Consider the following 24,683-nt stretch of genomic DNA (forward strand, 5'->3'; position numbering starts at 1 on the left):
CAAGCTCATCTATTCTGAAGGTCTCTGTGTGGAAGCCAAGGTTGTCTCCTTACTCTGATCAGAGTTCAGGCATCATCTCTACAGAGAGGTCGTGGCTGATCAACACAAAGGATCCACCCACTCATTATCTATTATGTTAATCTATTAATTCACAACATACTCTTTGGTATTTTGCTGATTTTCGTTTGTTTGCTCTTTTCCTCCCTGGGTAGAATATAAGCTTCCTGAGGAAAGAGTCCTTAGCAATGCTGCCCAACACTAGTGTCAGGCACAGGGTAGCACTCAATATTTGCTGAATGAAGGGGGATGGGGAAGATCATAAAGGCAGTTCTCATGATTATATAGGTTTGGAAAAAAAAAAAAAAGCCTTAAGCCCATATTCAAAAAATATGGGAGACAATTAAATTTCCAAGTCCTATGTACAGTTTCCTGGGTCACTTATATCAGGCTTAGAGAATCTTTGACATGGGGGCTACCAAAGAATACTGGGTCTGAAAACACAGTTTTTAAGGTAATGAAATTTTATTTTATTTTTTCTTGTAACCAGAAAGTAAAAGTTTAAGTTTTATTTTTGGTTAATTTTTTAACCTGCTGATTTTCCAGGCCAAGGTTAGAAGACTACTAAACACTAATGATTTTAACAAACAGGTGTTAAAAACAAGACAACAGGCCCCAAATAGAGTCATTTACACTAAGCCCTATATCACCAAACCAAGATTTATTATTAACTTTTGTATATTTTTTTATTGGAGTTCGATTTGCCAACATATAGTATAACACCCAGTGCTCATCGTGTCAAGTGTCCCCAAGTGCCCATCACCCAGTCACCCCATCCCCCCGGCTACCTCCCCTTCCACTACCCCTTGTTCATTTCCCAGAGTTAGGAGTCTTTCATGTTCTATCCCCCTCTCTGATATTTCCCACTCATTGTCTCTCCTTTACCCTTAAATCCCTTTCACTATATTTTTATATTCCTCGAATGAATAAAACCATATAATGTTTGTCATTCTCCAATTGACTTACTTCACTCAGCACAATACCCTCCAGTTCTATCCACGTTGAAGCAAATGGTGGGTATTTGTTCTTTCTGATGGCTGAGTGATATTCCATTGTATATACAGACCACATCTTCTTTATCCATTCATCTGTCGATGGACACCAAAGCTCCTTCCACAGTTTGGCTATTGTGGACATTGCTGCTAAAACATTGGGGTGCAGACGTCTTGACCAAACCAAGATTTAATTAAAGTTCTGGCTCTTCCAGAAATGTACTCTTAAGCTAGTCAATCAGGAATCACCTGATTGGCACCAGTAGGTCATCTACCTGATAAGACTTCTGGCATTCCCTAAAGGAAAGCAACCTTGCAATAACCAACCTGCAGTTTTGCCTGGTGTAACTTCCTTGTTCCCGCTCCCTTCTGCCTATAAATCTCTCATTTTGTACAGCTCCTCAGAGTTCCTTTCTATCTGCTGGATTAGACGCTGCCCCATTCATGAACTGTTGACTAAAGCCATTAAGATCTTTAAAATTTACCCAGGTAAATTTTGTTTTTTAACATAGGTTTTGTATAGAGACACACACATACACACACACACACACACACACACACCGTATTTTTGTGCCCTCCCCCATTAGTTGTTGCTGGCGAATAGGTCTGTCTGTCTGTCTCTCTCTCTATTTTTTTTTTTTAATTTTATTTATTTATTTATTTATTTATTTATTTATTTATTTATTTATGATAGTCACAGAGAGAGAGAGAGAGGCAGAGACACAGGCAGAGGGAGAAGCAGGCTCCATGCACTGGGAGCCCGATGTGGGACTCGATCCCGGGTCTTCAGGATCGCGCCCTGGGCCAAAGGCAGGCGCTAAACCGCTACGCCACCCAGGGATCCCCTCTCTCTCTCTTTTAAAAGCAATCTCTACACCCAGTGTGGGGCTCGAACTCATGACCTCGAGATCAAGAATAGCATGCTCTTCCAACTGACCCAGCCATGTGTCTCTTTGTTTTCTTAAACTGAAGACATTAATGCCACATAATTGGTTGTTAACCTTTTGTGGGATAAGGATCCCTTTAAGATCTGAAGAAAACCAGTGAGTCCCCTAGGGGGAGAAAATATGTAGACTCTTACAATCTTCTACACAACTTTGATTGGTTTCCAGACCCTCTGAAGACTATGGATATAGTAACCCAGGTCAAGAAACTCCTGTGTGGTTTTTAATTTTAGAATTTTAGAATATTCATCTTACCACCCACTACCCTCATCAAGAATGCCAGCTTATCTTTTTTGTTTTACATTTTAAAAATCAAGAAAAGTAAATGCTACATTTTTAATTCCCGGAAACACAAAATGCTATAAAGCCGCATGGTGATGATTTCATATCCACAGACGACAATGTAGCAGTATCACTGGGCACTCTCTATATCATATTGATTTTCAAGACTCTTAGCAACACAGTTTCAATTTGAAGATTAAAAACAGTGCTGTGGAGACACATATATTAATAAAAGCAATTAGTAAAAAATGAATGCAGTTCTTAACTTTTAAATAAGTGTAACTTTGTTTTTAGCTTGATCATTTGGAATTGGACCCTATTTTTTCCATTATAAATGATGATTATATTCTCGGAGAACTTCTATGCTCTTCAAAGCCCAAAACAATTAACAGCAAGGATGACAAAAAATCCAGACAATTATTTAACCTGCAGAGCATTTGCCTTATTTCTACTTAAGAGTACCACTTATAAACTGCCTCTGTGAATTCTCTTCCAGTTTCAGGTCCTACTGAAAGGATCTCATAGTGGTCGTCAGATGTCCATGAACCCAGATTCTAAAACTACTGACTTTGTTTTTGATCTGTGAGGTTTACACGAAGTATATTTATGACCAGATGGTCCAGCATGTTGTTCTCATGAATGAACCCATTTCTTTAGGTTAGTGTCTTTTTCCAGCCTTCTCAGCAATTATGTGGTCAGCCTACACTTCATTTTCCATTCAACAAGCATTCACTGTTGGAGTCTGCCATCTATGAGAAATGTCCTATGGTAGCTCTTCTGTGGTGGACAGAGAATAAACTGAGACAAGAAAAAGCCAGTCATATGACACAAATCACGATGTATAGTGCTCTGAAAGCCACGGATAGTTTTATCTGCATATTCCAAAAATATATTAACATTTTTGGAAAAATCTGCATTTTCTGGGAAGAGGGCATCTGAATGTGTGTGTGCAGAGCAAATATTACATATAATCAGAGTTTCAAAAAATGTTAAAAACCATTAGCCTAGAATGAGGGAGAGGTGAAGGTCTCTTACAAACTACTCATTGGGGGACCATAGAAACCAATGTTCTTTAAATATTTGATGTTTTGAAAGGACCAGCTGAGCACTACACAGGAAGGAGTGGAAGACAGTGACCCAGGGACTGGTGTCCTAGCTTGTTCACTACATTTGACAAATCAGAAGGCAAGAAGTGCACTAGACTCTTCATCTTTAGAAGGCAGCTATACAAGCATATCCCCTGGGAGTGGGAGGCTCCATTTCAGGGGGCTTCTCAGAATTGTGGTTACAACCCACAAATAGTCCATCTCCCTTATTAGAATAATTTCAATAAAAACTGTTTCCCGGCCTCATTCTATTTCCAATGATGTCTAGTATCACATGGCAATTAGTGGGGAGGCAAAGGGAGCAGGTTAGAGATGAGACACAAGCCAGAGCCTGACCCTCAACACTTATGATACCCCTTATATGCCAGAACAATCCTAGTGTCTGCTATAGCCCCTGTGGATTCACCCATTTTACCCTCACCATGGAGGAAGCACTGGGGCAAATCACTTTCCCTCACCAAGCCTCAGGGAGTGTAGATTCCGACATCTTTAAGGTTGCCCTGATGGTTTAAAGCATGTTGCCCTCGGGCAGCCTGGGTGGCTCAGTGGTTTAGCACTGCCTTTGGCCCAGGGCGTGATCCTGGGGACCCGGGATCAAGTCCCATGTCAGGCTCCCTGCATGGAGCCTGCTTCTCCCTCTGCCTGTGTCTCTGCCTCTCATTCTCTCTCTCTGTATCTCTCATGAATAAATAAATAAAGTCTTAAAAAAAAAAAAAAAAGCACGTTGCCTTTAAATGAGTAGGATTTTGGCTTTAAAATTCTGTATTTAAAATAGAAAAATCAAGGATTCTGTATTTTAATTAAATCTCTCAGAGCTTTATTTGTGGCCCTGTTCTTCTTTTTCCTTGGCCTCTATATTCTTTTATAGACAAAGTGGTTAGGAAGCAGAGTGCGACTTTGAACAAGTTACGTATACTCTCCATGCCTCAGTTTCCTCAAATGTAAAATGGGGACAGGAGCAGTCACTGCCTAGGGTTATTGTGAAGATTAAATGCATCAATGTACATAAAGCACCAGGACAGCTTGGTACATGGTGAGCAGTACCCACAGTACAAGCCCCCAGCACCATCCAGTGTACAGGTCATAGGGATTCTTCCTCCCAAGTCTCTTGTTCATTGTTTCTACCTATTCTTATATCCACCAGCAACCTCGTGGCAACACTATTTCTTCCCCTCGCCCTCCATTCTTACCTGCAGCCTCTCTCCATTTGGATGCATCCTACACATGGTCTCTAATTTCATTTCCTCTAGCTACTCCTCTACTTAAGCAGACTGGAGGCTGCCTGTAGAGTACAGGTGGTGTACTTCTGATAGATCATCTTGAGATCATTATCTAGGAACGTTCTCAAGACCTAACAAGATTGTGTGTGATTACAGAGCCAAAAATCCCCTTGACTGGCTCCCAAACCAATTCCCTAAAGGATCCTTCTCATTATTCCCTGAAAATTCTCTATTCTAGAAGGACTAAACTTCTCATCATTTTCTAGAAACACTTGGTACCTCACTCCTAATGTTACATACAATGAAAAGCTCAGCTTAAAAGTTCCTTTTTCCTGACAGTGATTTTGATCATTCCACTCATCAGAATCTGAATTATAACCACCCTTTGTATCATTATAGCAGTTGAGACATGTTGCCTTGTATTATCGTCCTTTACATCACCCTTCTCCTCTTTCTGGAGTATATGCTGCTTGAGACTAAGGAAAAACCCAGAAGTCACCTGATATGTGCTGTAGCACCCAGCCCAGTCCCTTGATGTAGAAGTTTATTTGATACTAGGTAAATTAATTAGTTACCCTAATTGCAGTTTTCATTATAGTTTTTAATAAAATATCAGTAGTTCTGATTGCCAAAGTGATCAAGAAATTTAAACCATTCCCCAAAGCCATGTTTTTGGTCATTATGGTCAATATGACAGCTGTATTTATTCGGTGGGAGGAGTACCAGCAGAGAGCCCTCTTCCCACCTCCCATCTGCTCTTGCACAACTCTGGCTGCTAACAGAAGATAAAATCAAATTAAATTTTTTCACAGTGGTCTTTATGTTCTTTACTGGGATGGGATTTCAGGTACCTGACAAATTATTCATTTGGATAACCTTTTTAAAACTTTGGAGAACACAATGATTTTCATTTTAATAGCATTTGACTGATTCTGGGTTAACTCAGTGAGAAGAATGAAAAGGGCTATTCTCTGGGGCCCAAGAAGCCCTGGAGCCCTCTCCTAAGAATTAATATCAAGTTAGTTGGGAAGAGAACCATCAATTACTGCTTTGCATTAACTCTGGATGGCCCTAGTATATCATTCATACATTTTTGTGCTTGATTACAGAACCAACGGGAATTTACCTGTAGAATTCCTTTACCTTTTTATATTTGATTGTCCTAACAAAACAAGTTCAAAGCACCCAGAAAGTGGGTGGAGAGGATACTTTGTGATCCCACAGATACCAAAGGTTGAGAGGAAAGGCAGTAAAGGAATATAGCATACATGGAAAGTATTTCTGATTCCAACAGACTTCCTTTGACACTCAGTAATATTCAGGTAGAGCTGCTGAGTTAGTATCATAGCATTTGGGGAATAATATTTCACTCGTGGTCTATGAATTCCCCTTAAAAATTAAAGAGTCTCCATCTGTGAATTTTTCTAGCTCTTCTTGACTCACACAAGTTTTTGATCTGCACAATTTTTGAGGATGAAAACTCTATCTTGTACTGCTTGCTGTGTAAACAAATATACAGATACTGAAAAGAAATACATTTCTGCCTTTCCAAGTTTCCTTTCCCCTCTGTGTCACTGCACACACTCAATGTGAAGCACCTTGTTTAGAAGTAAAATGGTCTAAGCATTAAACATGGTGAGAAATAATTTCAAGATTTAGAATGAATGAAAAGTAAGGAATAAGTCTTTTAGAGTACACCCATTATGAAATGAAAATTATGAACTACACTAGAATCTCTGAGTTCTTAGGGCCTACTTTTTATTTCTTCTGTGCTATTAAAGAGTTAGGGCTAAAAATTCTTATGGTAAAAATGGATTAACTACACAGTAGGGAAACCAGACAACACCATAACCCTAGTGATCAAGGTTAGCAGCATCAATAAGGATGAAAGGACACCAAGCACCTCCAGATGTGACAATCTGAGGACAGAACATCATTTATTTGGTTAAATGAGACGCTCATCAGGGAAACAAAACCTAAATGGAGGGACACTGTATCAAGTATCAGGTCAGTATTCTTTAAAAAATGTCAATATATCATGAAAGATAAAGAAAAGGTGAGGAAGTATCTAGGTTAAAGGAGACCTAGAGACGTGACAGCTAAGTTTAGACCTGATCCTGAACAGAGACCTAGATCAGAAAATGACAGCTCTAGAGGATGTTGCTGGGACTCTTGATAGACTGGAATATAAACAGTAGGCCAAAGTCTTGTATCCATATTAAATTTCCTGGTTTAGATAACAATATCACGATTACAGAAGATCTTCATCCTTAGAAGACAGTCACCAAATATTAAGCAGTAAAGGGGCAAGATATCTGTAATCTACTCTGAAATTGTTCAGGAGAAAACTATCAGCCAGTCTGTCTGTGTGTCTATCTAGCCAACTCTTGAGAGAAAGCAAATTTAGCAAAATGTTGAAGCTTGGCGAAGGGTATGCTGGAGATGAGCTATTCTTACAATTTCTCTGCAAGTTTAAAGTCATTTTAAGAAGTTTACAATTTTTCTAGGACCTATAAATAAAAACTCACTGCCATAATAGAAAAATAAAACTGGAAACCAGTACTTTTTTGGTCAAATGTTTTAAAATTATTTTGAGTTTATGGGGTAAATATTTATTTTATGGTTTATAAGGGCATGGAGCAAAGAGTCAGAAAGAAGAGCCTACCTCTCAGGCATTTTCACTTAATTGTTATAAAACCTTAGACAAATTTACTTTTCTTTGAGCCTCAGCCAGCTCGTCAGTAAAGTAAAAAAATAATACCAGATACATAAAAGTATAGTTGGAAGAATAAAATGAGACAAGTACACAAAAAGCACAGGCTATGCTTATTTCTGGCACACATTAACATTCAAACAATGGAAACTTCTTTTCCCTGCCCATAGAACTTCTAATCTTATAGACCACTTATAGACCACCTCTATAAAGGTGCTTTATTATAGCAGCAAAAGCAAAAACCAGGACATTCATCTTAGATTATAAGATGTCAGAACAAAATTAGCACAGTATATTTTATCTATTTGAATGCTTATCTGCTCATATTTGATATTTTAGTTCTTAATTATGAAGTAAACATGGCTCTAAGAGACAGGAGTTAGAAAAGCATGTTAAGTTGCCAAATATATTTTGTTGACATACATACACATTTAATATTACCTTTATTACTAGGAACTACACTTATAGGTCCCTTGGAAGGTTATAAATATGAAGTTATTAATGAACCATAGCTAACACAGAAAAATAATAAGATCGAAAAATAAGATAGTTATAAGTTTCTTTATCTTTTGAAGTTACTCCAAAGAGTCTACTCACTTCTAAAGTTGTTAATAAAAAGTGAATTCAAATTGAATATTATGATTTTAATAAATCAAGTTCATATAAAAGGTATAAAAGAATTAGGTAGATCCTTGTAATTTTTCTGAAACTTATATAAAACAAGGTATGTAATCACTATTGAAAAAAAGTTAGACTAAAATATAATAAAGATGACTTTCCAAAGGATAGAATTTATATTCTCTTAATATGAATTCACTCGGTCCATCTCAACCCTAATACCTACCACCATTCAGCATCTGAGAGAAAAATTCACAACCACATGCCTCCCTACTGTTTTGCGGTAATTATAAATTCATAAAAGAAACAAGATAAAAATAAATGCCAATAGGAAAACAAAAAAATTAAACAATCATAAGAAACAAGTTGAATGTATTTTTTCTACAGGAGTGTTCTTTTTAGATGATTGTCTATAAGCTGATTACAAATATGAGAAGATTGCTATCACTGAACTTCAGGCTCTCAAGTCATAATCAACTCTTGGTTGTCCTAAAGTTGATTGTACAAACCATCGTTCCAAAATATGGTCATCACTGATTTATTTCTTACAATGGCTTGTAATTAACAGAAGAGTCATATGAAAGGACTTTAGGTATCAACAAAAACCTGTGTCTTTCTTTTCTTATCTTTACCATCCTAAACAAAAAATAATTCCACAGAAACATGCTCCATCCTGGAGCCACAGTCTATGCATGTCTAGTACAGACCTAGTCCTGTGGGTCTGATTACATGAAGCTGATATGCATGATAATGAAATTCAGTTCATCACTGTCAGTCAGAACCAAATAAAAAGTCAGGCAGTGTTCTGTGGCAGGCAGGCAAGAGGTCAGATTCAGAAGGCAGAAAATTAGGGTGCATGGAGAGAAGGTTGGCATTTTCTGAAAGAATGATTCAGGCTGAGAGGAATTAGGAGCATGTTTTTTTTGTTTTTGTTTGTTTGTTTTTGTTTTTGTTTTTTTTTTTTTGAAAAAAATCATTTGTGGCAGTAAACAGTAATGAAGATCTCACCAGTGATCTCTCCCCTGAGGTACTTCGCTGGGTCCCCTGGACAGGTTCCTGGATAGTGAATTACTGCATCAGCCCCTATCCATGTACATTTTTTATACCTCCGAATACTGTCTTCTTAAGAAATAGCACTTATTTTCTTTTCATGAGATCTTGACAAAACATTCCACTTCTATTTACTCCAAATTAATCACATTTGTTGAATTCTCTAACACTTCCGTTCATGGTAGACAACTAAAGGGCTTAATAGTCCTGGCAAGGCCAAGGTATTATCCACATTGGCAGACTTCCCTCTACACAACTGGGGCTGAACAATTCTTGTTATTTTCACATTCTTCAAAGCTCCAAACATTATCATCCTGTTTTTCCTTCACTTTTTTTAGTGTGAGAGTTGGATTAAGGGAAAGTACTCAGTTTCAAAAGGATTTAAAAAAGAAGGATCCTATCAGAGCATCAGCTTCTTCAAACAGTCCCAAACTCAGAGTTTTCAATGGGTTCAACACACACGCACACACACCCCCACACACACACACATACACACACGTTGATAAGCTTATCTTATAGCACTTAGGACAAAAACACAAAAAAAGATAAAGAGGTTACAAGGAAAAAGCCAATCCTTTAACTGCCATGTAGAAACAGTTTGGGAAGAGATAAAATCATGTTGGGGAAGGACAGGGAACAGATGAGGGCAGGGGTCTGGAGGGTCTGGCACTTCTCCTGCTGAGCAGAAAAGGCCTAGGCCTTGCCTGGGGAGCAATCTTGTGACTAGTAAGAAACATAACACCAATAGCGCCAGCAAGAACGAAGGCAGAAATAAGATGCAATGCCCTAAAGTTTTGGCATTTTCAAGGGTCCTTATAAAATGCTCGGGCCTACCAATATTTGTCTATGAGCCTGGAATCAATCAAAAGCCAACTAAGTGACCTCCTGTACAGCAAATTAATATTCTCCACTGTAACACAGAATAACTTTGCAGACATGTAGCTAAGTCTAAGACTTGTAATTACTAAGTCCCAAAGAATGATTTATTGAAGGTCCCAGAGACTCCTGAAAACTCACCTATTAAGTCTTCAAACCTGTCTTGTGCAAATTCCTAATTGGGCTCCCTGACTCTTATGTGCACTGTACCTAGAATGACCTTTCAGAAACAAACACATGATCACTGCTATTCAGTAGCTCCCCACTGTACACAGGAGAGTCTAAGGCCACTTCACATGGCTGATAAAGCCATCTTAGTCTAAGCCTGCCTCCAGCCCTGCTCATTCACTGATAATACCACCTTATAGTTGCAGGATGCTCTCCACCCCACCCAAACCAAAAAATTGCAACACACCTTACTGTCCTACATATCATGTATTTTATGCGCATTAAATGATCCATGTTTTCTATATTCCCAGGTCTCTTCACAGGCTGCTGGAAAAAGAAAGCACCTAAACTTTTAAAATATGGTTTGAAAGGTGGCCTTACAAATGATAGAGAATCAAAGATTATTAAGAATTTCAAGGGGCCTTAGAGATTATAAACTCAATTTTCTACTTGTTAAATGAAATGCCTTCTGTATAAAAACTCAACCAGGTAGGAGGTTCTCCACAACCTCTCTGGATTAGAATGTGGATCATTCTTTCCTGCTATTAATGCAGAATCTTCATGGGAGACTATCAAGTGATCTGCTGAAGTCTATATACAACAAAACTATGGTCAGGCTAAAAACTCTATCCAAAATGGAAGTGAAAAGAGAAACGATATGTCCAGAAGAGAAGGATTTAAAAGATTAACTGTATTTGGAGGGATCAAATACAATTAATTGCAGAAGAATCCCAAGATATTCCTTCTTTAAAAAACAAAATCACGAAAAATAAAAAAAGAAGTTAAAATAAAAAGGATCTTGAGTAAGGAAGTGTCCATATAGGTATGTTTGGGAATCAGATTAAAGAATACCAGACAATCTACAGTATAAAGACTCCTGAAATATTTTTACCTCTCCTCCAAAGAAAAAAGCTTAGTTTGAAAATAGGAGACTGTGTAAACAATGTGGCTATCTTATCAAATAAGGCAAAAATGCCAAGATGTAAAAGTGCCTTTCCATTAAGGCAATTTGATGTACTCAAAGAATTTTAGGAATGTCTAGAAAAAGTGACAAAGCCCTTTCTATATGCTGTATTTCTGTTTTGCTTTTTAAAATGAAGTATGTCCTGGACTCATATGCAGCTGAATTCAGGAGAGTCACTGTATGTCACTGAATAAGCTCTGTATATGATTTAAGAACAATTGCTCATTCAACATCTGTACCAAGTGGTCACCTTGCCTTAGTGTGATTACTTCCAGCAAAAACTCAGTCCCTCACAGGGAAACCTACTCTGGACAGTTCTGGTGAAGCTGCCCTGTCTACCCCAAGGGCAGGCCTCTAGATCTCTCAGGAACACATACCCACACTCCTCAGGGCTGAATCAAGAGGAGTATCATGGATTCATTATCCTTAGGGTAAATATTCTAGAAACTGCAGCTAAATGAGTTATGATTCTTCTTATGCTCACATATATCTGAAGACATGATCTTACTTCTCTAGTTCTAAGATGTGAGACAAGCAAGCAGGTGGATTTAATATCACAATTTAACATTTTATCTTATTTTTTTATTTTATTTTTATTTTTTTAAGATTTTATTTATTTATTCATGAGAGACACAGAGAGAAAGGCGAGACACAGGCAGAGGGAGAAGCGGGCTCCATGCAGGGAGCTTGATGCGGGACTCGATCCCGGTACTCTGGGATCACAACCTGAGCAGAAGGCAGATGCTCAACCTGCTGAGCCACCCAGGCGTCCCGACAATTTAACATTTTAAACCAATATGAACATTCCAACAGTCATGCTTGTCATCTAAAGATTTTTCTTTTCCAAGTCCCAGGCCTCTTAGAGATTTCATCCCAACTTCATTATTTTTCATCAGAATTTCCTTAAAAAGAAACTCTGGAATTGATAGCTAAAGATCCAAAGACTTCTTAAACTTAAGTGATCTTTTTCTAGGTAGGCTAAGAACCTTGGCAACAATTTGAAAATACTCTTAGAGTTACTTAAGATTAATGAAGACTAATGAAGAAAGACTCAATAGAAAAGAAAATATAAATAGGCAAATCTGACCTTTCATCTAAAAGTCTAAGGTCACTCTCGTTTAGCTTAGGTGATCTTACTATCAGATCTCTTCTACGTTAATAATAATCTTGTAGAAGCTAAGAAAAAAGATCAATTTTAGTTTATCTTGCCTAATGTATTTTAATTATATATTTAACAGAGTTATACTTTTTTTTTTCAGCAGGCAAAAAGAGATCGGAAGAACCCCTTCTACCCCCACCTATGCAAATACAAAACCCAACGGGGCTTTATCCATTTGGTGATTTAAATGATTAAGAAATGCATATAATTTAGTTCATTTATCAGAGCTCTACTATAAGACATTAACAACTGGAATTTATTTATATTAATGCCAGTATTCATGTAAAAGTAGCTATGAAAAAAAGGGAATTTATTTTATGTCATTTATGGTGAGGAGATGAGGAGAACACTTTCAGGGCTTAATTTTAGTGAAAATAAAGTATGCCTAAGAAAACAAGAGATTTTCACTAAGGGGCATTCTAAAGCCAGAATTAAAAGCTGTTATTTGAAAACAACCAGATTGTGCTTTCTTTCAATAATGGGTTAGATTCTACCTTTATTTTTGATTTTTTGGCCAGGAAAATGGGAGATAAGTTAGGTTAAGAAAGAATTGCTAGCCATTTGCAGCTGTGTTTTACTTCAGTGAAGTCTGGTTGCTAAGAAGTCACATCAAGTACCTGAGGGAAGTAGACAATTATTAATTTTTTTTTTGCTTTTGGAGCAATTATTAATTTTTGATAAATTTCAGAGAACCATGGAGAGTCAATGCACATTCATGGTTCTGAATGTTATAAAAGTGAACCTCTTCTGGGCAACAGTTTTTACCTGGAGCACTATTACAGAAAGGTAGAGATATGTCATGGATTACCTTGTATTTGCTCCTGAGAAGACGTGGGAAGTACTTAACCCTGACACCTCCAATGTAACTGAAAAGAGGCCCATTCCAGAGGTACCTAATTAAGATGAGGAGTACAGTAGGGTCCCTAATCAAACACAACTGGGGTCCTTATACAGAGACAGTCATGGGAAGACAGCTACACGGGGACACCATGTGACAACGGAGAAGAGACTGGAATTATGTACGCCACAAGTGGAGGAAAGACTACCAGCAACCTGCCCAGAGCGGAGAAGGAAAGACTCTGCCACATGTCCAGAGGGAGCAGGGGGCATGCTTTAGACTTCTAATTTCTAGAACTGTGAGGCAATATATTTCTGTTGTTTTAAAATGAAAGCATAGAAAGACATGGAGCAAACTCAAATGTATGTTACTAAGCGAAATAAGCCAATCTGAAAAGGCTACATATGGTATGATTCCAACTCTCTGACATCCTGGAAAAGACAAAGCTTTAGAGCCAGTAAACATCAGTGGTTGCCTGGTGCTAGGGGAAGGGAGGGATGAACAGGTGGAACACAGAGCAGTGGAACTAGGCTGCATGTTGCTGTAACAGTGGATACACGTAATTACACATTTTTCCAAACCTTTAGAATGTGTATCACCAAGAACAGAATGTAATGTCAGCTATGGAGTTTGGGTGATAATGATGTGTCAATGTAGGTTCATCAGTGTGACAAATGTACTACTCTGGGGCGGGATGGTGATACTGGGCAGGAAGTCTATGGGAAGTCTATGTACTTCCCATGCAAGTTTGCTGTAAACCTAAAACTGCTCTAAAATATAAAGTCTAAAACAGTAAAACAGGCTCTGCTATACCAGAACTGGGTTATTAAAATCTTAAAATGCAAGGAAGATGTTAAGGGGCCATGTTAAAAGATAAAAGACAAGAGGAAAAGAGAAAGCATCTGAAAGTTGGATTTTATGCAGTGAGTCTTGCTTCTGGCTGAGGCAAACTAGCTTGTATCAGGCCAATGATCTTGCCAAGAACAATTAGAAAAGGTGAATAAAATGTATAATATGTTCTATTTCAACATCAAAAACTACCAAGGCAGTGAGGACCCGAGGGACCAAGATCCCCTGAGAGAAGGGAAGTCCATAAGCTTAACATTTGGAGCCACTTTTCCCTTCTACATATTCATTGGTTTGGAAGCAGTGGCTGGGAGGCTGAGGAGCCATGCAAAAGCTAAGAGGCTTAGAGACTGTGCAGAGCCTTCTGCATTCTCATGAGCCTGGGGAGACAAAAATTAGAGTTGAAAAAATGGCCCTGGTAAGCACCAAGAAAGTCACATAAGACCCTGAAGAGGTACACTGGATAGTATGCTGGCTCTGCCTTTTTATCAGCTTACAAGAGCTGATGTTGTGCATCTCTTCCCAATTCCATGTTCACCGATGCCACATTGGTAGCCTGAAACTGGCAAGAGTAGTATTTTTATTATGGAAACTGGCAAATGCTACAAGAAAGAAGCCTTCCCACTGAGAGTCCAGCACATCACTGGCTGCATTCAATAAGTAAGGGCAAACTGGAAATAAATGAATCCCTAGAAAGGCTAAAAATAGATTCAAAAATCAATCTCAGATCAATTAAAATAATCAACCCTTACCTTAGAGCCTGGCAGAAGCAAAATCAAATCCTCCTGGAGGAAGATACATTACTATCTAGAACCTACTGCTTCACTTTGGTTTTTTAAAGAAACAATGGTCACCACTTAACAAAGATAATCAGGTACATGGAAAGAAAAGACAAATGACCAAAATCAAGGAAAAAAAAAGACAACAGAAATAACCAATATTGGAACTAGATATTAGAGAATTCAGAATGAGCTTTAAGATAACTAATATGTTAAAAAAAATACAAAGGAAAATTTAAGGAATTTCACTAGAACACTAGAATCCATGAAGAAAAAAAAATCAAATTCTACTTCTAGAAGAAGAAATAAATTAACTAAAAATTAGAAATTTCAAAGATGGGTTGGACAGCTAAATAAACACTGATGAAGAGAGGCTTAGTGAATTAGAAGAGCACTTCACAGATAGTACTGCACACCCAAATCACTTGGAGATGCAGACTATGACCAAGAAGGTCTGGGGTGGCACCTGGGAATCTGCCTGTGTGGCAGCCCTGTGAGTGACAGCAGTGCTCCTTCTCCAGGGAACACAGCGTGCTACTGCTGTGGTGAATATCAGGGAACTAAAAAACAGGTAAAGTGAAAAAAATCCAGAAACATAAAGAGAACAAAGAATGAAAAATGTAAGAAAGGACAGCTTAGACACTGGGGAACATAATGAAAATATTTAACATATATAATGGAAATCCCAGAAGAAGGGATGGAGGATGGAACCTCCTTCGGGAATATCTGAAAAGAGAACGGCTGACATTTTCCAAAGTTGATGAAAGAGACTGGGGTGGAGTAAAGAAGCCCCACAAGTTCCAAGCAGGATAAATACAAAGAAAAATATCAGCAGGGGGCTACAGTAGGGAAGGGCTTATATCATAAAGATCTGTTGATGTGGCTTTGGCCTAATGGAATCAATTCTAGGGAAATCTAGGAAAGACTCACAAAGGTTTGAGAAAATTGTGCTACCTTCCATGAGAAAAGGGAAAGATGACTCAGCAGAACCAAGAAACCAAACGGCAGAGCATATATCAAATTAACAGTCCCAGGACTTATTTAGTTGAGGGGCTGAGGGAGTTTGTGGGGCCATTTTGTAATTCTGCTTACCACATAAGGCAATTCTGTCAAACATTTAAGGAAGAAATAATACAAATTCCTTACAAACTCTTCCAAAAAATGTAGAGAAAGAAATACTTTCCAATTGTCATACCCAAATTAAGAAGACATCACAAGAAAACTACAGATAAAAATCCTATATGAACAAAGATGCAAAGATTCTTCACAAAATTTTAGCAAATTAACTAAAATAGTATATCAAATTATGATATACTATGATCAAATGAAGTTTGTCCCAGGAATGCAAGGTTGATTTAAACATTTGAAAACATTCAGCATAGTTCACAATATTAACAGATTTAATGCAGAACAAACTATATGATAATTCTGGCAGATGAAGAGAAAGTGATTAAGTTCAATTCTATTCATGAGTAAAACACACACACAGACATGCACAGGCACACATGACCATGCACATGCACACATACACACATGCAGGCATGCTCACACACACAAGCCCACATACAAACTCTGAGTGAATTAGGAATAGAAAGGAACTTCCCTAATCTCAAAACTATAGTCAACTTTTATACTGAAAGGAGAAATTCTGAAGACTATTCCTTTGAGTTTGGGAAGAGATAAATGGTCAACTCTATTCAACAGCATACTGTAAGTCCCAGCCAGTGCAATAGGACAAGAAATAAAAGTTATGAGGACAAGAAAGGGAGAAACAAAACTGCAACTATCAGCAGATGATATAATTGTATACATAGAAAACTCTATAAAGAAAAGTCGAAGGATGCCTGGGTGGCTCAGCAGTTAAGCGTGTCTGCCTTCAGCCCAGGGTGTGATCCTGGAGTACTGGGATCAAGTCCCACATCGGGCTCCCTGCATGGAGCCTGCTTCTCCCTCTGCCTGTGTCTTTGCCTCTCTCTTTCTGTGTCTCTCATGAATAAATAAATAAAATATTTTAAAAAGAATAAAGAAAAATCTATAGAACAATAATTAGAATTACTAAGTGAATTTAGCAAAGTTGACAGGAAAAAGATAGATATATTAAAATCAACCAAAATTTTAAATAGCAATAACAATAAAAAACGAAAATCAGTAATTTCAACAGTACCCAGGGACACACATGCAGGCACAGAACTAATAAATGATATGCAAGGTTTGTATACAGAAAACTTTAAAGCATTACTGAGAGAAATTAGATTAAAATAAAGAAGAGATATATTTCATTCAAAGATGGAGAACTAGGTATTTTTACATCGTCAATTTCCCTCCAAATGAGCTACAGAATCAATACAATCTCAATCAGAATGCCAGCAAAATGTTTTGCCGTATGTTGACAAATTTAGAAAGGCAAAGGGCCAAGAATACTTAGGACAATGTTCAAGAAAAAAACAGAGTTGAAAGGCATATACTGCAGTGTCAATACTTATTACAAAACCATGGTAATTAATGTTGTGATTTGGTAGAAACAAATAGATAAAAAAAACAATAAAGTTCCAGAATATATGCACATGTAGAGATAGACACCGATTTATGAAAAGGATGACCAGGTAGAGAATGGGGCAAGGATGAGATTCAATAAACGGCACTAACTCAAGTGGATATCCTTGTAGAAAATAAAACTCTTGACCTCTACACCTCAACAAAAATACATTCCATTTGGATTAAAGATCTAAAGGTAAAAGGCAAAATAATAAAGTGTCTAGATGAGTACACTGAGAGGTGTATTCATGACGGTGAGGGGAAGGAATCTGAAAAAGGATCCAAAAACATCAACATAAAATGAAAAGTACTGATAAATCCTACCATTAAAACTGACAACGTCTGGTCTTCTAAAGAGATCAGTAAGAAAGTAAAAAGATTGGTTACAGAATGGAAGAAGATATTTAAATTACCATGACTAACAAGGGACTTGAATTCTGAATACACAAATAATTCCTATAAATCAGAGGAAAGAGTGTGGGGATGCTGGGACACAGGAAAATAAGCAAACCAAAAGATAAGTGGGCAGAAGGTCTGAATAGAGACTTCCTGAAAAATTATATCCAAATACCCAATCAACATATAAAAAGTATTCAATGTCATTAGTTACCAGAGAACAATAAAACCACAATTAGATTACAATGCCTTCCCAGCAGAATGGCTAATAACAGAAATATAACAATGCCAAGTGTTGGCAAGAATATGGAGCTGCTAGTATTTTTATATATTGCTGGGGGAAATGTAAATTTACTCAACTATTTGGGAAAACTATTTGGCAATAGAAAGCAGATCCACTGTATTTCCTATGACCTAGAAATTACAGCTAAATGCCCAGCGGAAATGTGTATGTAGATGAGTCAAACAGAAGATATAAACAAGAATGCTGATGGGGGTATCAGTTGCTAATACTGTAATGTTGCAAATACCCAATTCTCTTTTCACATTAGGATGGATAAATGTCGATGAGATGAGTTCTTATACTATATGCTGGCAAACTGAATTTAAATTAAAAAAAAAAAAAAGGATGGATAAATATGCATGCAACAGAATACTACATAGCCATGAAAATGGATGAACTATAGCTACTTGCAAAAACAGACTAATCTCCCATAATATTGTTTAAAAAAAAAAAAAAAAAAGCTTTGGGGCTGGAGAGAGGTGCTCATAGCACAGCTGGTGCCCCAGGACAGCCAATGTCTGACTATTTTAGGACAGATTAGAGGGACTGTAACCATGCCTGAAATAAATACCCACAATCTCAATAAGCAACAGGTCCAACTCCTGGCAGAGAGATGTACAGATTTTTCAGATGTGAAATCTTAGGACAGCTGTATTATCTTCAAAAGCAGTATAATAATAAACAATGAAGAAAAAGATGAAAAATTATTTCTTGACAAAGTTACATGTTTTATAAACTCAGTAGAAAAATCCACTGCTTGTTAACTGAAGAGTTAAGACTTAAAGCAGGACTGTATGTAAAATATTAATTTTATCGAAAAACATAAACAATAAAAAGAATTACCACAGTTTTTAAAAAGTGCTAAACATTCAGACTCTGATGAATTCTTCCATTTATATCAAGTTTATGAATAGGTCAAAGTTATGTATGGTGTTAAAATAAGAGATAGTGATTTCTGTTGGGGAATGGGAGAGAATTGGATGGGGAGGGCAGGATGGGAAGCTCTGGGTCTGGTAATGTTCTGTTTCTTGATCTGACTCAGGGTACATGCAAGTATTCACTTTAGAGAAACGTATAGCTGTGCATGTTTTCTGTAGGGATGTTGTAGTTCAAAAAATGTTTTTATTTAAGTAAAGTTTAAGAAAAAATGGATGAAATTATAAGAACAAGAGATCAGTAGTTTTCAGGATCTGCAGATGGAGGGAGTAAAGAAATACAAAAAAGTAAAAAGAAAATTTTGGGAAGCTGCTGGAACTGCTCTGTACCTTGACTGTAGTAGCAGTTACACTAGTGTATGCATTCATCAAAATTTGAAGAACTGTAGACCAAGGAAGGTAAATTCTGCTATATGCAATAAAAGCTATTATAATTTAGATATAAAAATAATGAATTAACTTATTTTTATGTTTGTGAAAAGTCAACTGTCCATGGTGTTATAGTCTTCTTTTCATTGATTAAATTAGATATAAAATTAAATAGGCTACCTGTAAAATATTTTCTTACCTTTGTATATACAGAAACTTGGAAATAAAAATGTAGAAAATTTTGAAAAAACAAAGAATGATATTCACTTCAGTTTTTTTTTTTTTTTTTTAAAGATTTTATTTTATTTACTCATGAGAGATAGAGTGAGAGAGAGAGGCAGAGACACAGGCAGAGGGAGAAGCAGGCTCCATGCAGGGGGCCCGACGTGGGACTCGATCCCGGTTCTCTAGGATCATACCCTGGGCTGCAGGCGGCGCTAAACCACTGTGCCATCGGGGATGCCCTCACTTCAGTTTTAATGGGGAAAACAGACTTTAAAGTGTATCTCTGTATATACAAATAAAAAATATATTTGTTTTTTTCAACCAAATGTTGAAATAAAAAATCTGTATGTTTTATGTTTGATATTCACATATGGCATAATAGGAAAAAAAAATAACAAGCTTGAGTTATTCCTTTTAGTATTTATTCATGGAAGCTTTGAGGAAAATTAATATAGGGCATAATGTTTTAGTTATTTGAAACAAAACAAAATTTTCAGTTAAAAACATATGACTTCCTCTTAAAGCTTATTAACATTTTTCCATCTTTAGCCAATGAATCTAGCAACTAAATTACTCTGAGAACATTAATTGCTGAGGCATTCTGGAAAACAAGTTACCTTTACTGGATCTCAAACTTTTTTACATTCATTTTAAATTATCTTATTCTAGGGTACCTGGGTGGCTCAGTCGGTCTAAGTGTCTGCCCTTGGGTGGGTCATGATCTCAGGGTTCTGGGATGGAGCCTCACATGGGGCTCCCTGCTTAGCGGGAGTCTGCTTCTCCTTCTCTCTCTGCCCCTCCCCCTGCTTGTGTTCTTTCTCTCTAATAAATTAATAAAACTCTTTTTTTTTTTTTAAAAAAAAAAACTATCTTATTTTAATACATTTCTGAACCTGTAAGGATGAAATTAAGTTGAGGTTCATTTGTGTGAAAGTAACACAAATCTGAAATAGACAGATGGCAAGCATCAAATCTATTCCATGGAAAAGGAAGGAAAACATAGGGCCCCCAGTGAGCAACAAATTACGAAAATCAGGGTAAACATGAAGCTTCTTTTGCTCACAGATATTTAAAGGTTGTCTTCTTTTCAAATATCCAAGGATTTCTCTTATAAACACAGGTAATACCAGATTCTTATTCCCCGCCCCAGTGTCATCTGAACCTCTCTCTTCAAAAGAAAAAGAAAAAAAAAAAAAAAAAAGGTGATATTTTAGTTTCCTACAGTCATTTAAATCCTCCAAGGTTCCCCCGCCCCTGACCCCATCTTGAAAAACTCCCCATATTTTTTAACTTGGAAGTTATACTACGAACTAGTTGTGTTAAGGCAGACAACAAACAGAGCTGCATTTTTATAGATACTGGCTGGTAAATTGAATACTTTGTGAGAGAAATATCTTACCACTTGTGCTGGAACTTGTACCATTTTTGCTGCAGGAGTTCCTGGTCTGGGATAAAACTGGTTAATAAAGAGGCTTGGAAATTTGTAGTCTTCCACAAGTTTCACTGTTTCTTGAAAATCTTGATCTGTTTCTCCAGGAAAACCACAGATAATATCTGTAGCAAGGGTTATTCCAGGAACTCTAGAAAATAACATGACAAAAATGTAAAAAGCTGAATACAATCCACAATTATTCTATTCCTTTGACATTTTAAATGCCATTATTCCTCTTAAAACTAAATTTTATTTTTTAGGAAAGGGGCATTTGCAAAGAGTTTTAGAGTCTTAAATACTAAGTTTCTGAGTAACAGTGGCCCCTGTCATCCTCAAGGGACACTCATTTTTAATTCTTTTTAATGTTCTTTTTTCCTATATTTTAAAACAGATGCTTATTCTATTTCTGGATTTACTGATTTTTAGGCAGTATTTAGTAACTTCTCTACTACGGTAAATGAGGATTCAATCCATTAAACTATCCTATCCCTCCCCTCTCAATGTAATCACTGCAGAGTTTAAAATCAATCAATCACATTTCCATTAGTATAACTACAAAGATACTGTTCACTGTGGCGCCAACTGGTATATGCTACTATCATGTTTTCTTTTGCTACAATGTTTAATTTTTCCTAGAATTAATAACAGTCTCTCTTAAAATATTCTTGCTTCATAGTCTAGGTACCTGTGTTCATGTTTTCCACAAGCTCCATCAGATTGATCAAAAATGAATACTATTTTCTAAACACTCAATGGACTATACATAATTCACTGATTCTATTTTTTAATTCTGGAAATGCCACTCCTACTTTCTTTGTGTGTTGAACCAGTCATAATGTCACCCTTGAATGTTGCTCTTCAGTCGCCTTTTTCCCCACATTTCCCTTCTTCCTGAATCCTAAGTATTCTTACATCTCAATTACCCTTTTCTCCTTAATTTTGTAGGAGCATTCTTTCAGAAGCTTCACCAAAAGGCATGCCAGGGAAATTTTGTTGTTATCGTCTTAGCATATCTGAACATGTCTTAATCCACACCACTGACTGATAGTGAAAAATATTATCATCAGAATTTTTTTTTTTTCAAGCTGGCAAGGTTGTGGATGAGACGTCCTGATTCACTTTGATACAAGCTTCTTTATGTGTGCCCCCACTCTCTTTTTGAAAGCTTTTAGGATATTCATTTTATTCTCAATGTTTTAATTTTTTAAAAAAGATTTTATTTATTTGACAAAGAGAGAGCACAAGCAGGGGGAGTGGCAGGCAGAGGGAGAGGGAGACGCAGGCTCCCCGCTGAGCAGGGAGCCTGATGCTGGATTCGATCCCAGGACCCTGGGATCTTGACCTGACCCAAAGGCAGATGCTTAACTGACTGAGCGACCCAGGTGCACCTTCTTCAGGTTTCTAAATTTCATGATAATAGGCCTTGTAAATCTTTGATGAGGCATGTAAATCTTTGTACAGGGGCACAATCCAGACACTCACAGTCTTTAGGTCTAGCAAATTTTCTTATGTTGCCATTTACTCATTTGTTTTAGAGATGCAATATCTTTCCTCATCTTTCTAAAGATACTAATTAAAGTTTTTCACAAGTTTTCCTCTGCTCACTGTAAGTGTGACTACTTTCTCCAGGTCCCTCTCATTCATGGCTGAGACTTGCCATCAGTTAACATTGACTCTGCCCTTTAATATTAAAGAATAAATCACCGAAAGCTTCTCATCACATGTCGTTGGGTAACAGGCTACCCTTGTTTTTGATAAAACCACATGTTACCCTCTTGGATGTACTTTCTCTGTGGCCCTTGGAGTTCTTCCATAAGGATATTTTACCCTGTACTAACGATGCAATAATAACAAAATAACACAAACAGTATTCACAACTACAATAGACTTCTCAATCCATAAACAACAGGAAAAATAGCCTCAAATATCACAATCTATAGATACCTAACCATATCAAAGTTTTCTATCCCTTAAATGTAGTTCTATATGGATGAACAGAACAAAACAATTTTTCTCATTTAAATATATTAGATTTTGGGAGCATAAGAGAGAACAAAGAATGTGACAAAGGAAAGTCGAATTGTTGGCTGCCTAATACAAATGGCATCATCAAAACAACAGCTTTCTACACCTTGTTTGGATAACACTTTAATGCCTGTGTGAGAGGAGAATGACATTTATATTTGAAAATATTTCTGTCCTGATTTCCACTTAGTCTCATCTAGCTATTAATTTGGCTGACCTTGAATTAGTGAGATAAGTTCCAAAGGCTGGAACTTTTCTTTGTGATGGTAAATTAAAAAAAAGCAGTAATATGCATAAAAGAAAAATGAAACCATATTTGAAAAAAAAAATTTTATTGTGATGCAAAAACATTTTCTCCTTCAAGGGTGATTACCAAGATTACATTTTAAAGTCATAAGAGACATGTTTTCACAGTAAGCTCTAGATAAAAAGACCATTTTCTAGACTCACTAAAAGCTTGTAGAATAGAAAAAGTATGTCAATAATTTTAATTAGCAAATGTTTACACTTGACTTATAAATCCTTTTGAACAAAAGAAATCCACAACTAAACTCTAAGTAATAGATCATAGCAGAAATGACAGAGAAGAGTCCATCTCCCCTAGGAAATAAAAAAAAAAAATCTTAGAAACTGCCTGTGAAATATTATAGAAACCAAGACAATTGGCTATTGTCCTACGCTATGAATTGCAATGAACCTGGCACTAGATCATGGGGTATTCCCAAAGGAAAGTACCTTACTGATTCTCCCTCCCCCCAATCCTCCTTGATCCATGATAGCTGAGCTCAGTATTATGCAACACCTGCTTACTTTGGCATTAAGATCGCCAGTGAGAAAAGACAAACCTTTACAAAAGTCACCTTAAATGTTTAAGAAGGGCATGTTCAATTTGTGAATATATTTGATGATCTACACAAAAAGCTTACAGATAACAAAGGAGAGAATTAGGTAAACTATGAATTTGTGAAAGACCTATGTTGGCTAGTATTTAAAAGTAAAAGCAATTTACCCTTGGTGTCCAAAATTTGGTGTCAAAGTATGTAAGAATATAAATTGATTGCCTATAAAATGTTTTCAAAGTAAAGACTACACTTTAATGTTAGAAGAGGCTCATCTATACATTAATTTTATATATGCAAATGATGCTTCTTAAAAACAATTTGGCTCCTTAGATGAACCAACTAAAAAGACTCCTATTTACACTGTTAATTTCCCTAAGTAAATAATTCTCTTCAGTTCATAAGAAAATCAAGAAAGTCTGAAGTGGACCTAATTCTAAATTAATTGCATATGATTTAAGTGGCTAGGAGGAAATTATAAGGAGTGTAAAATAGAACATTAATCCTAATATTTAATATGTTAATTGTAAATGCTGTTTTTGAGAAGCAATGCATTTTCAAAATACTAATTTTTTTAAATGATCATTTCTGCACATGTACTGAAGCCGTGAGTCTAATGAATATAATTATCAGGTATTCTATATTTTTAAAATTTAAAAGATCTATATTTATGTTTTCATAGCAGTATTGGAGAATAATTCTGAAAGAAGATGAAAATGAAAATGTTCAATTAGCTTAAATAACACATACATTCTGACCCAATATTTTTTCTGACGTATACAAGCTTTTTACTAGCAAAATGGGTTCATTAAGTAACTTGGGAATAGAATTAATGAGAAAGATTCCAATTATGCATCTGCCTTGGCAGAAGCAGTGCTATGATCAGTTATGCAAATCTATCAGTAGGATATCAGATCTCTTTGCTGGCCCTAGGCTAGAATTTAAGAGAGCCTCAAACATTTAAAGACTTTATTATTTACTATGAATAAAAAAATAAACACATACACACATCATATTTGAAATACTACTTAA

General features: G+C 36.6%; 1 protein-coding gene across 8 annotated transcripts in view; it reads right to left on the reverse strand.

The window, feature by feature from the left end:
- The window catches only part of CDKAL1 (CDKAL1 threonylcarbamoyladenosine tRNA methylthiotransferase), a 662,780-nt gene that overhangs the window by 164,183 nt on the left and 473,914 nt on the right, over positions 1–24,683 (reverse strand). For all 8 annotated transcript variants that reach the window (XM_077886100.1, XM_077886099.1, XM_077886094.1 and 5 more), the window contains one exon: positions 20,755–20,935. In XM_077886100.1, coding sequence (XP_077742226.1) covers positions 20,755–20,935 — 181 coding nt within the window. The remainder of the gene's footprint in view (positions 1–20,754; positions 20,936–24,683) is intronic.

The sequence above is a fragment of the Canis aureus genome, chromosome 37 (genome assembly GCF_053574225.1).
Source record: "Canis aureus isolate CA01 chromosome 37, VMU_Caureus_v.1.0, whole genome shotgun sequence".
Classification (NCBI taxonomy): Eukaryota; Metazoa; Chordata; class Mammalia; order Carnivora; family Canidae; genus Canis; species Canis aureus.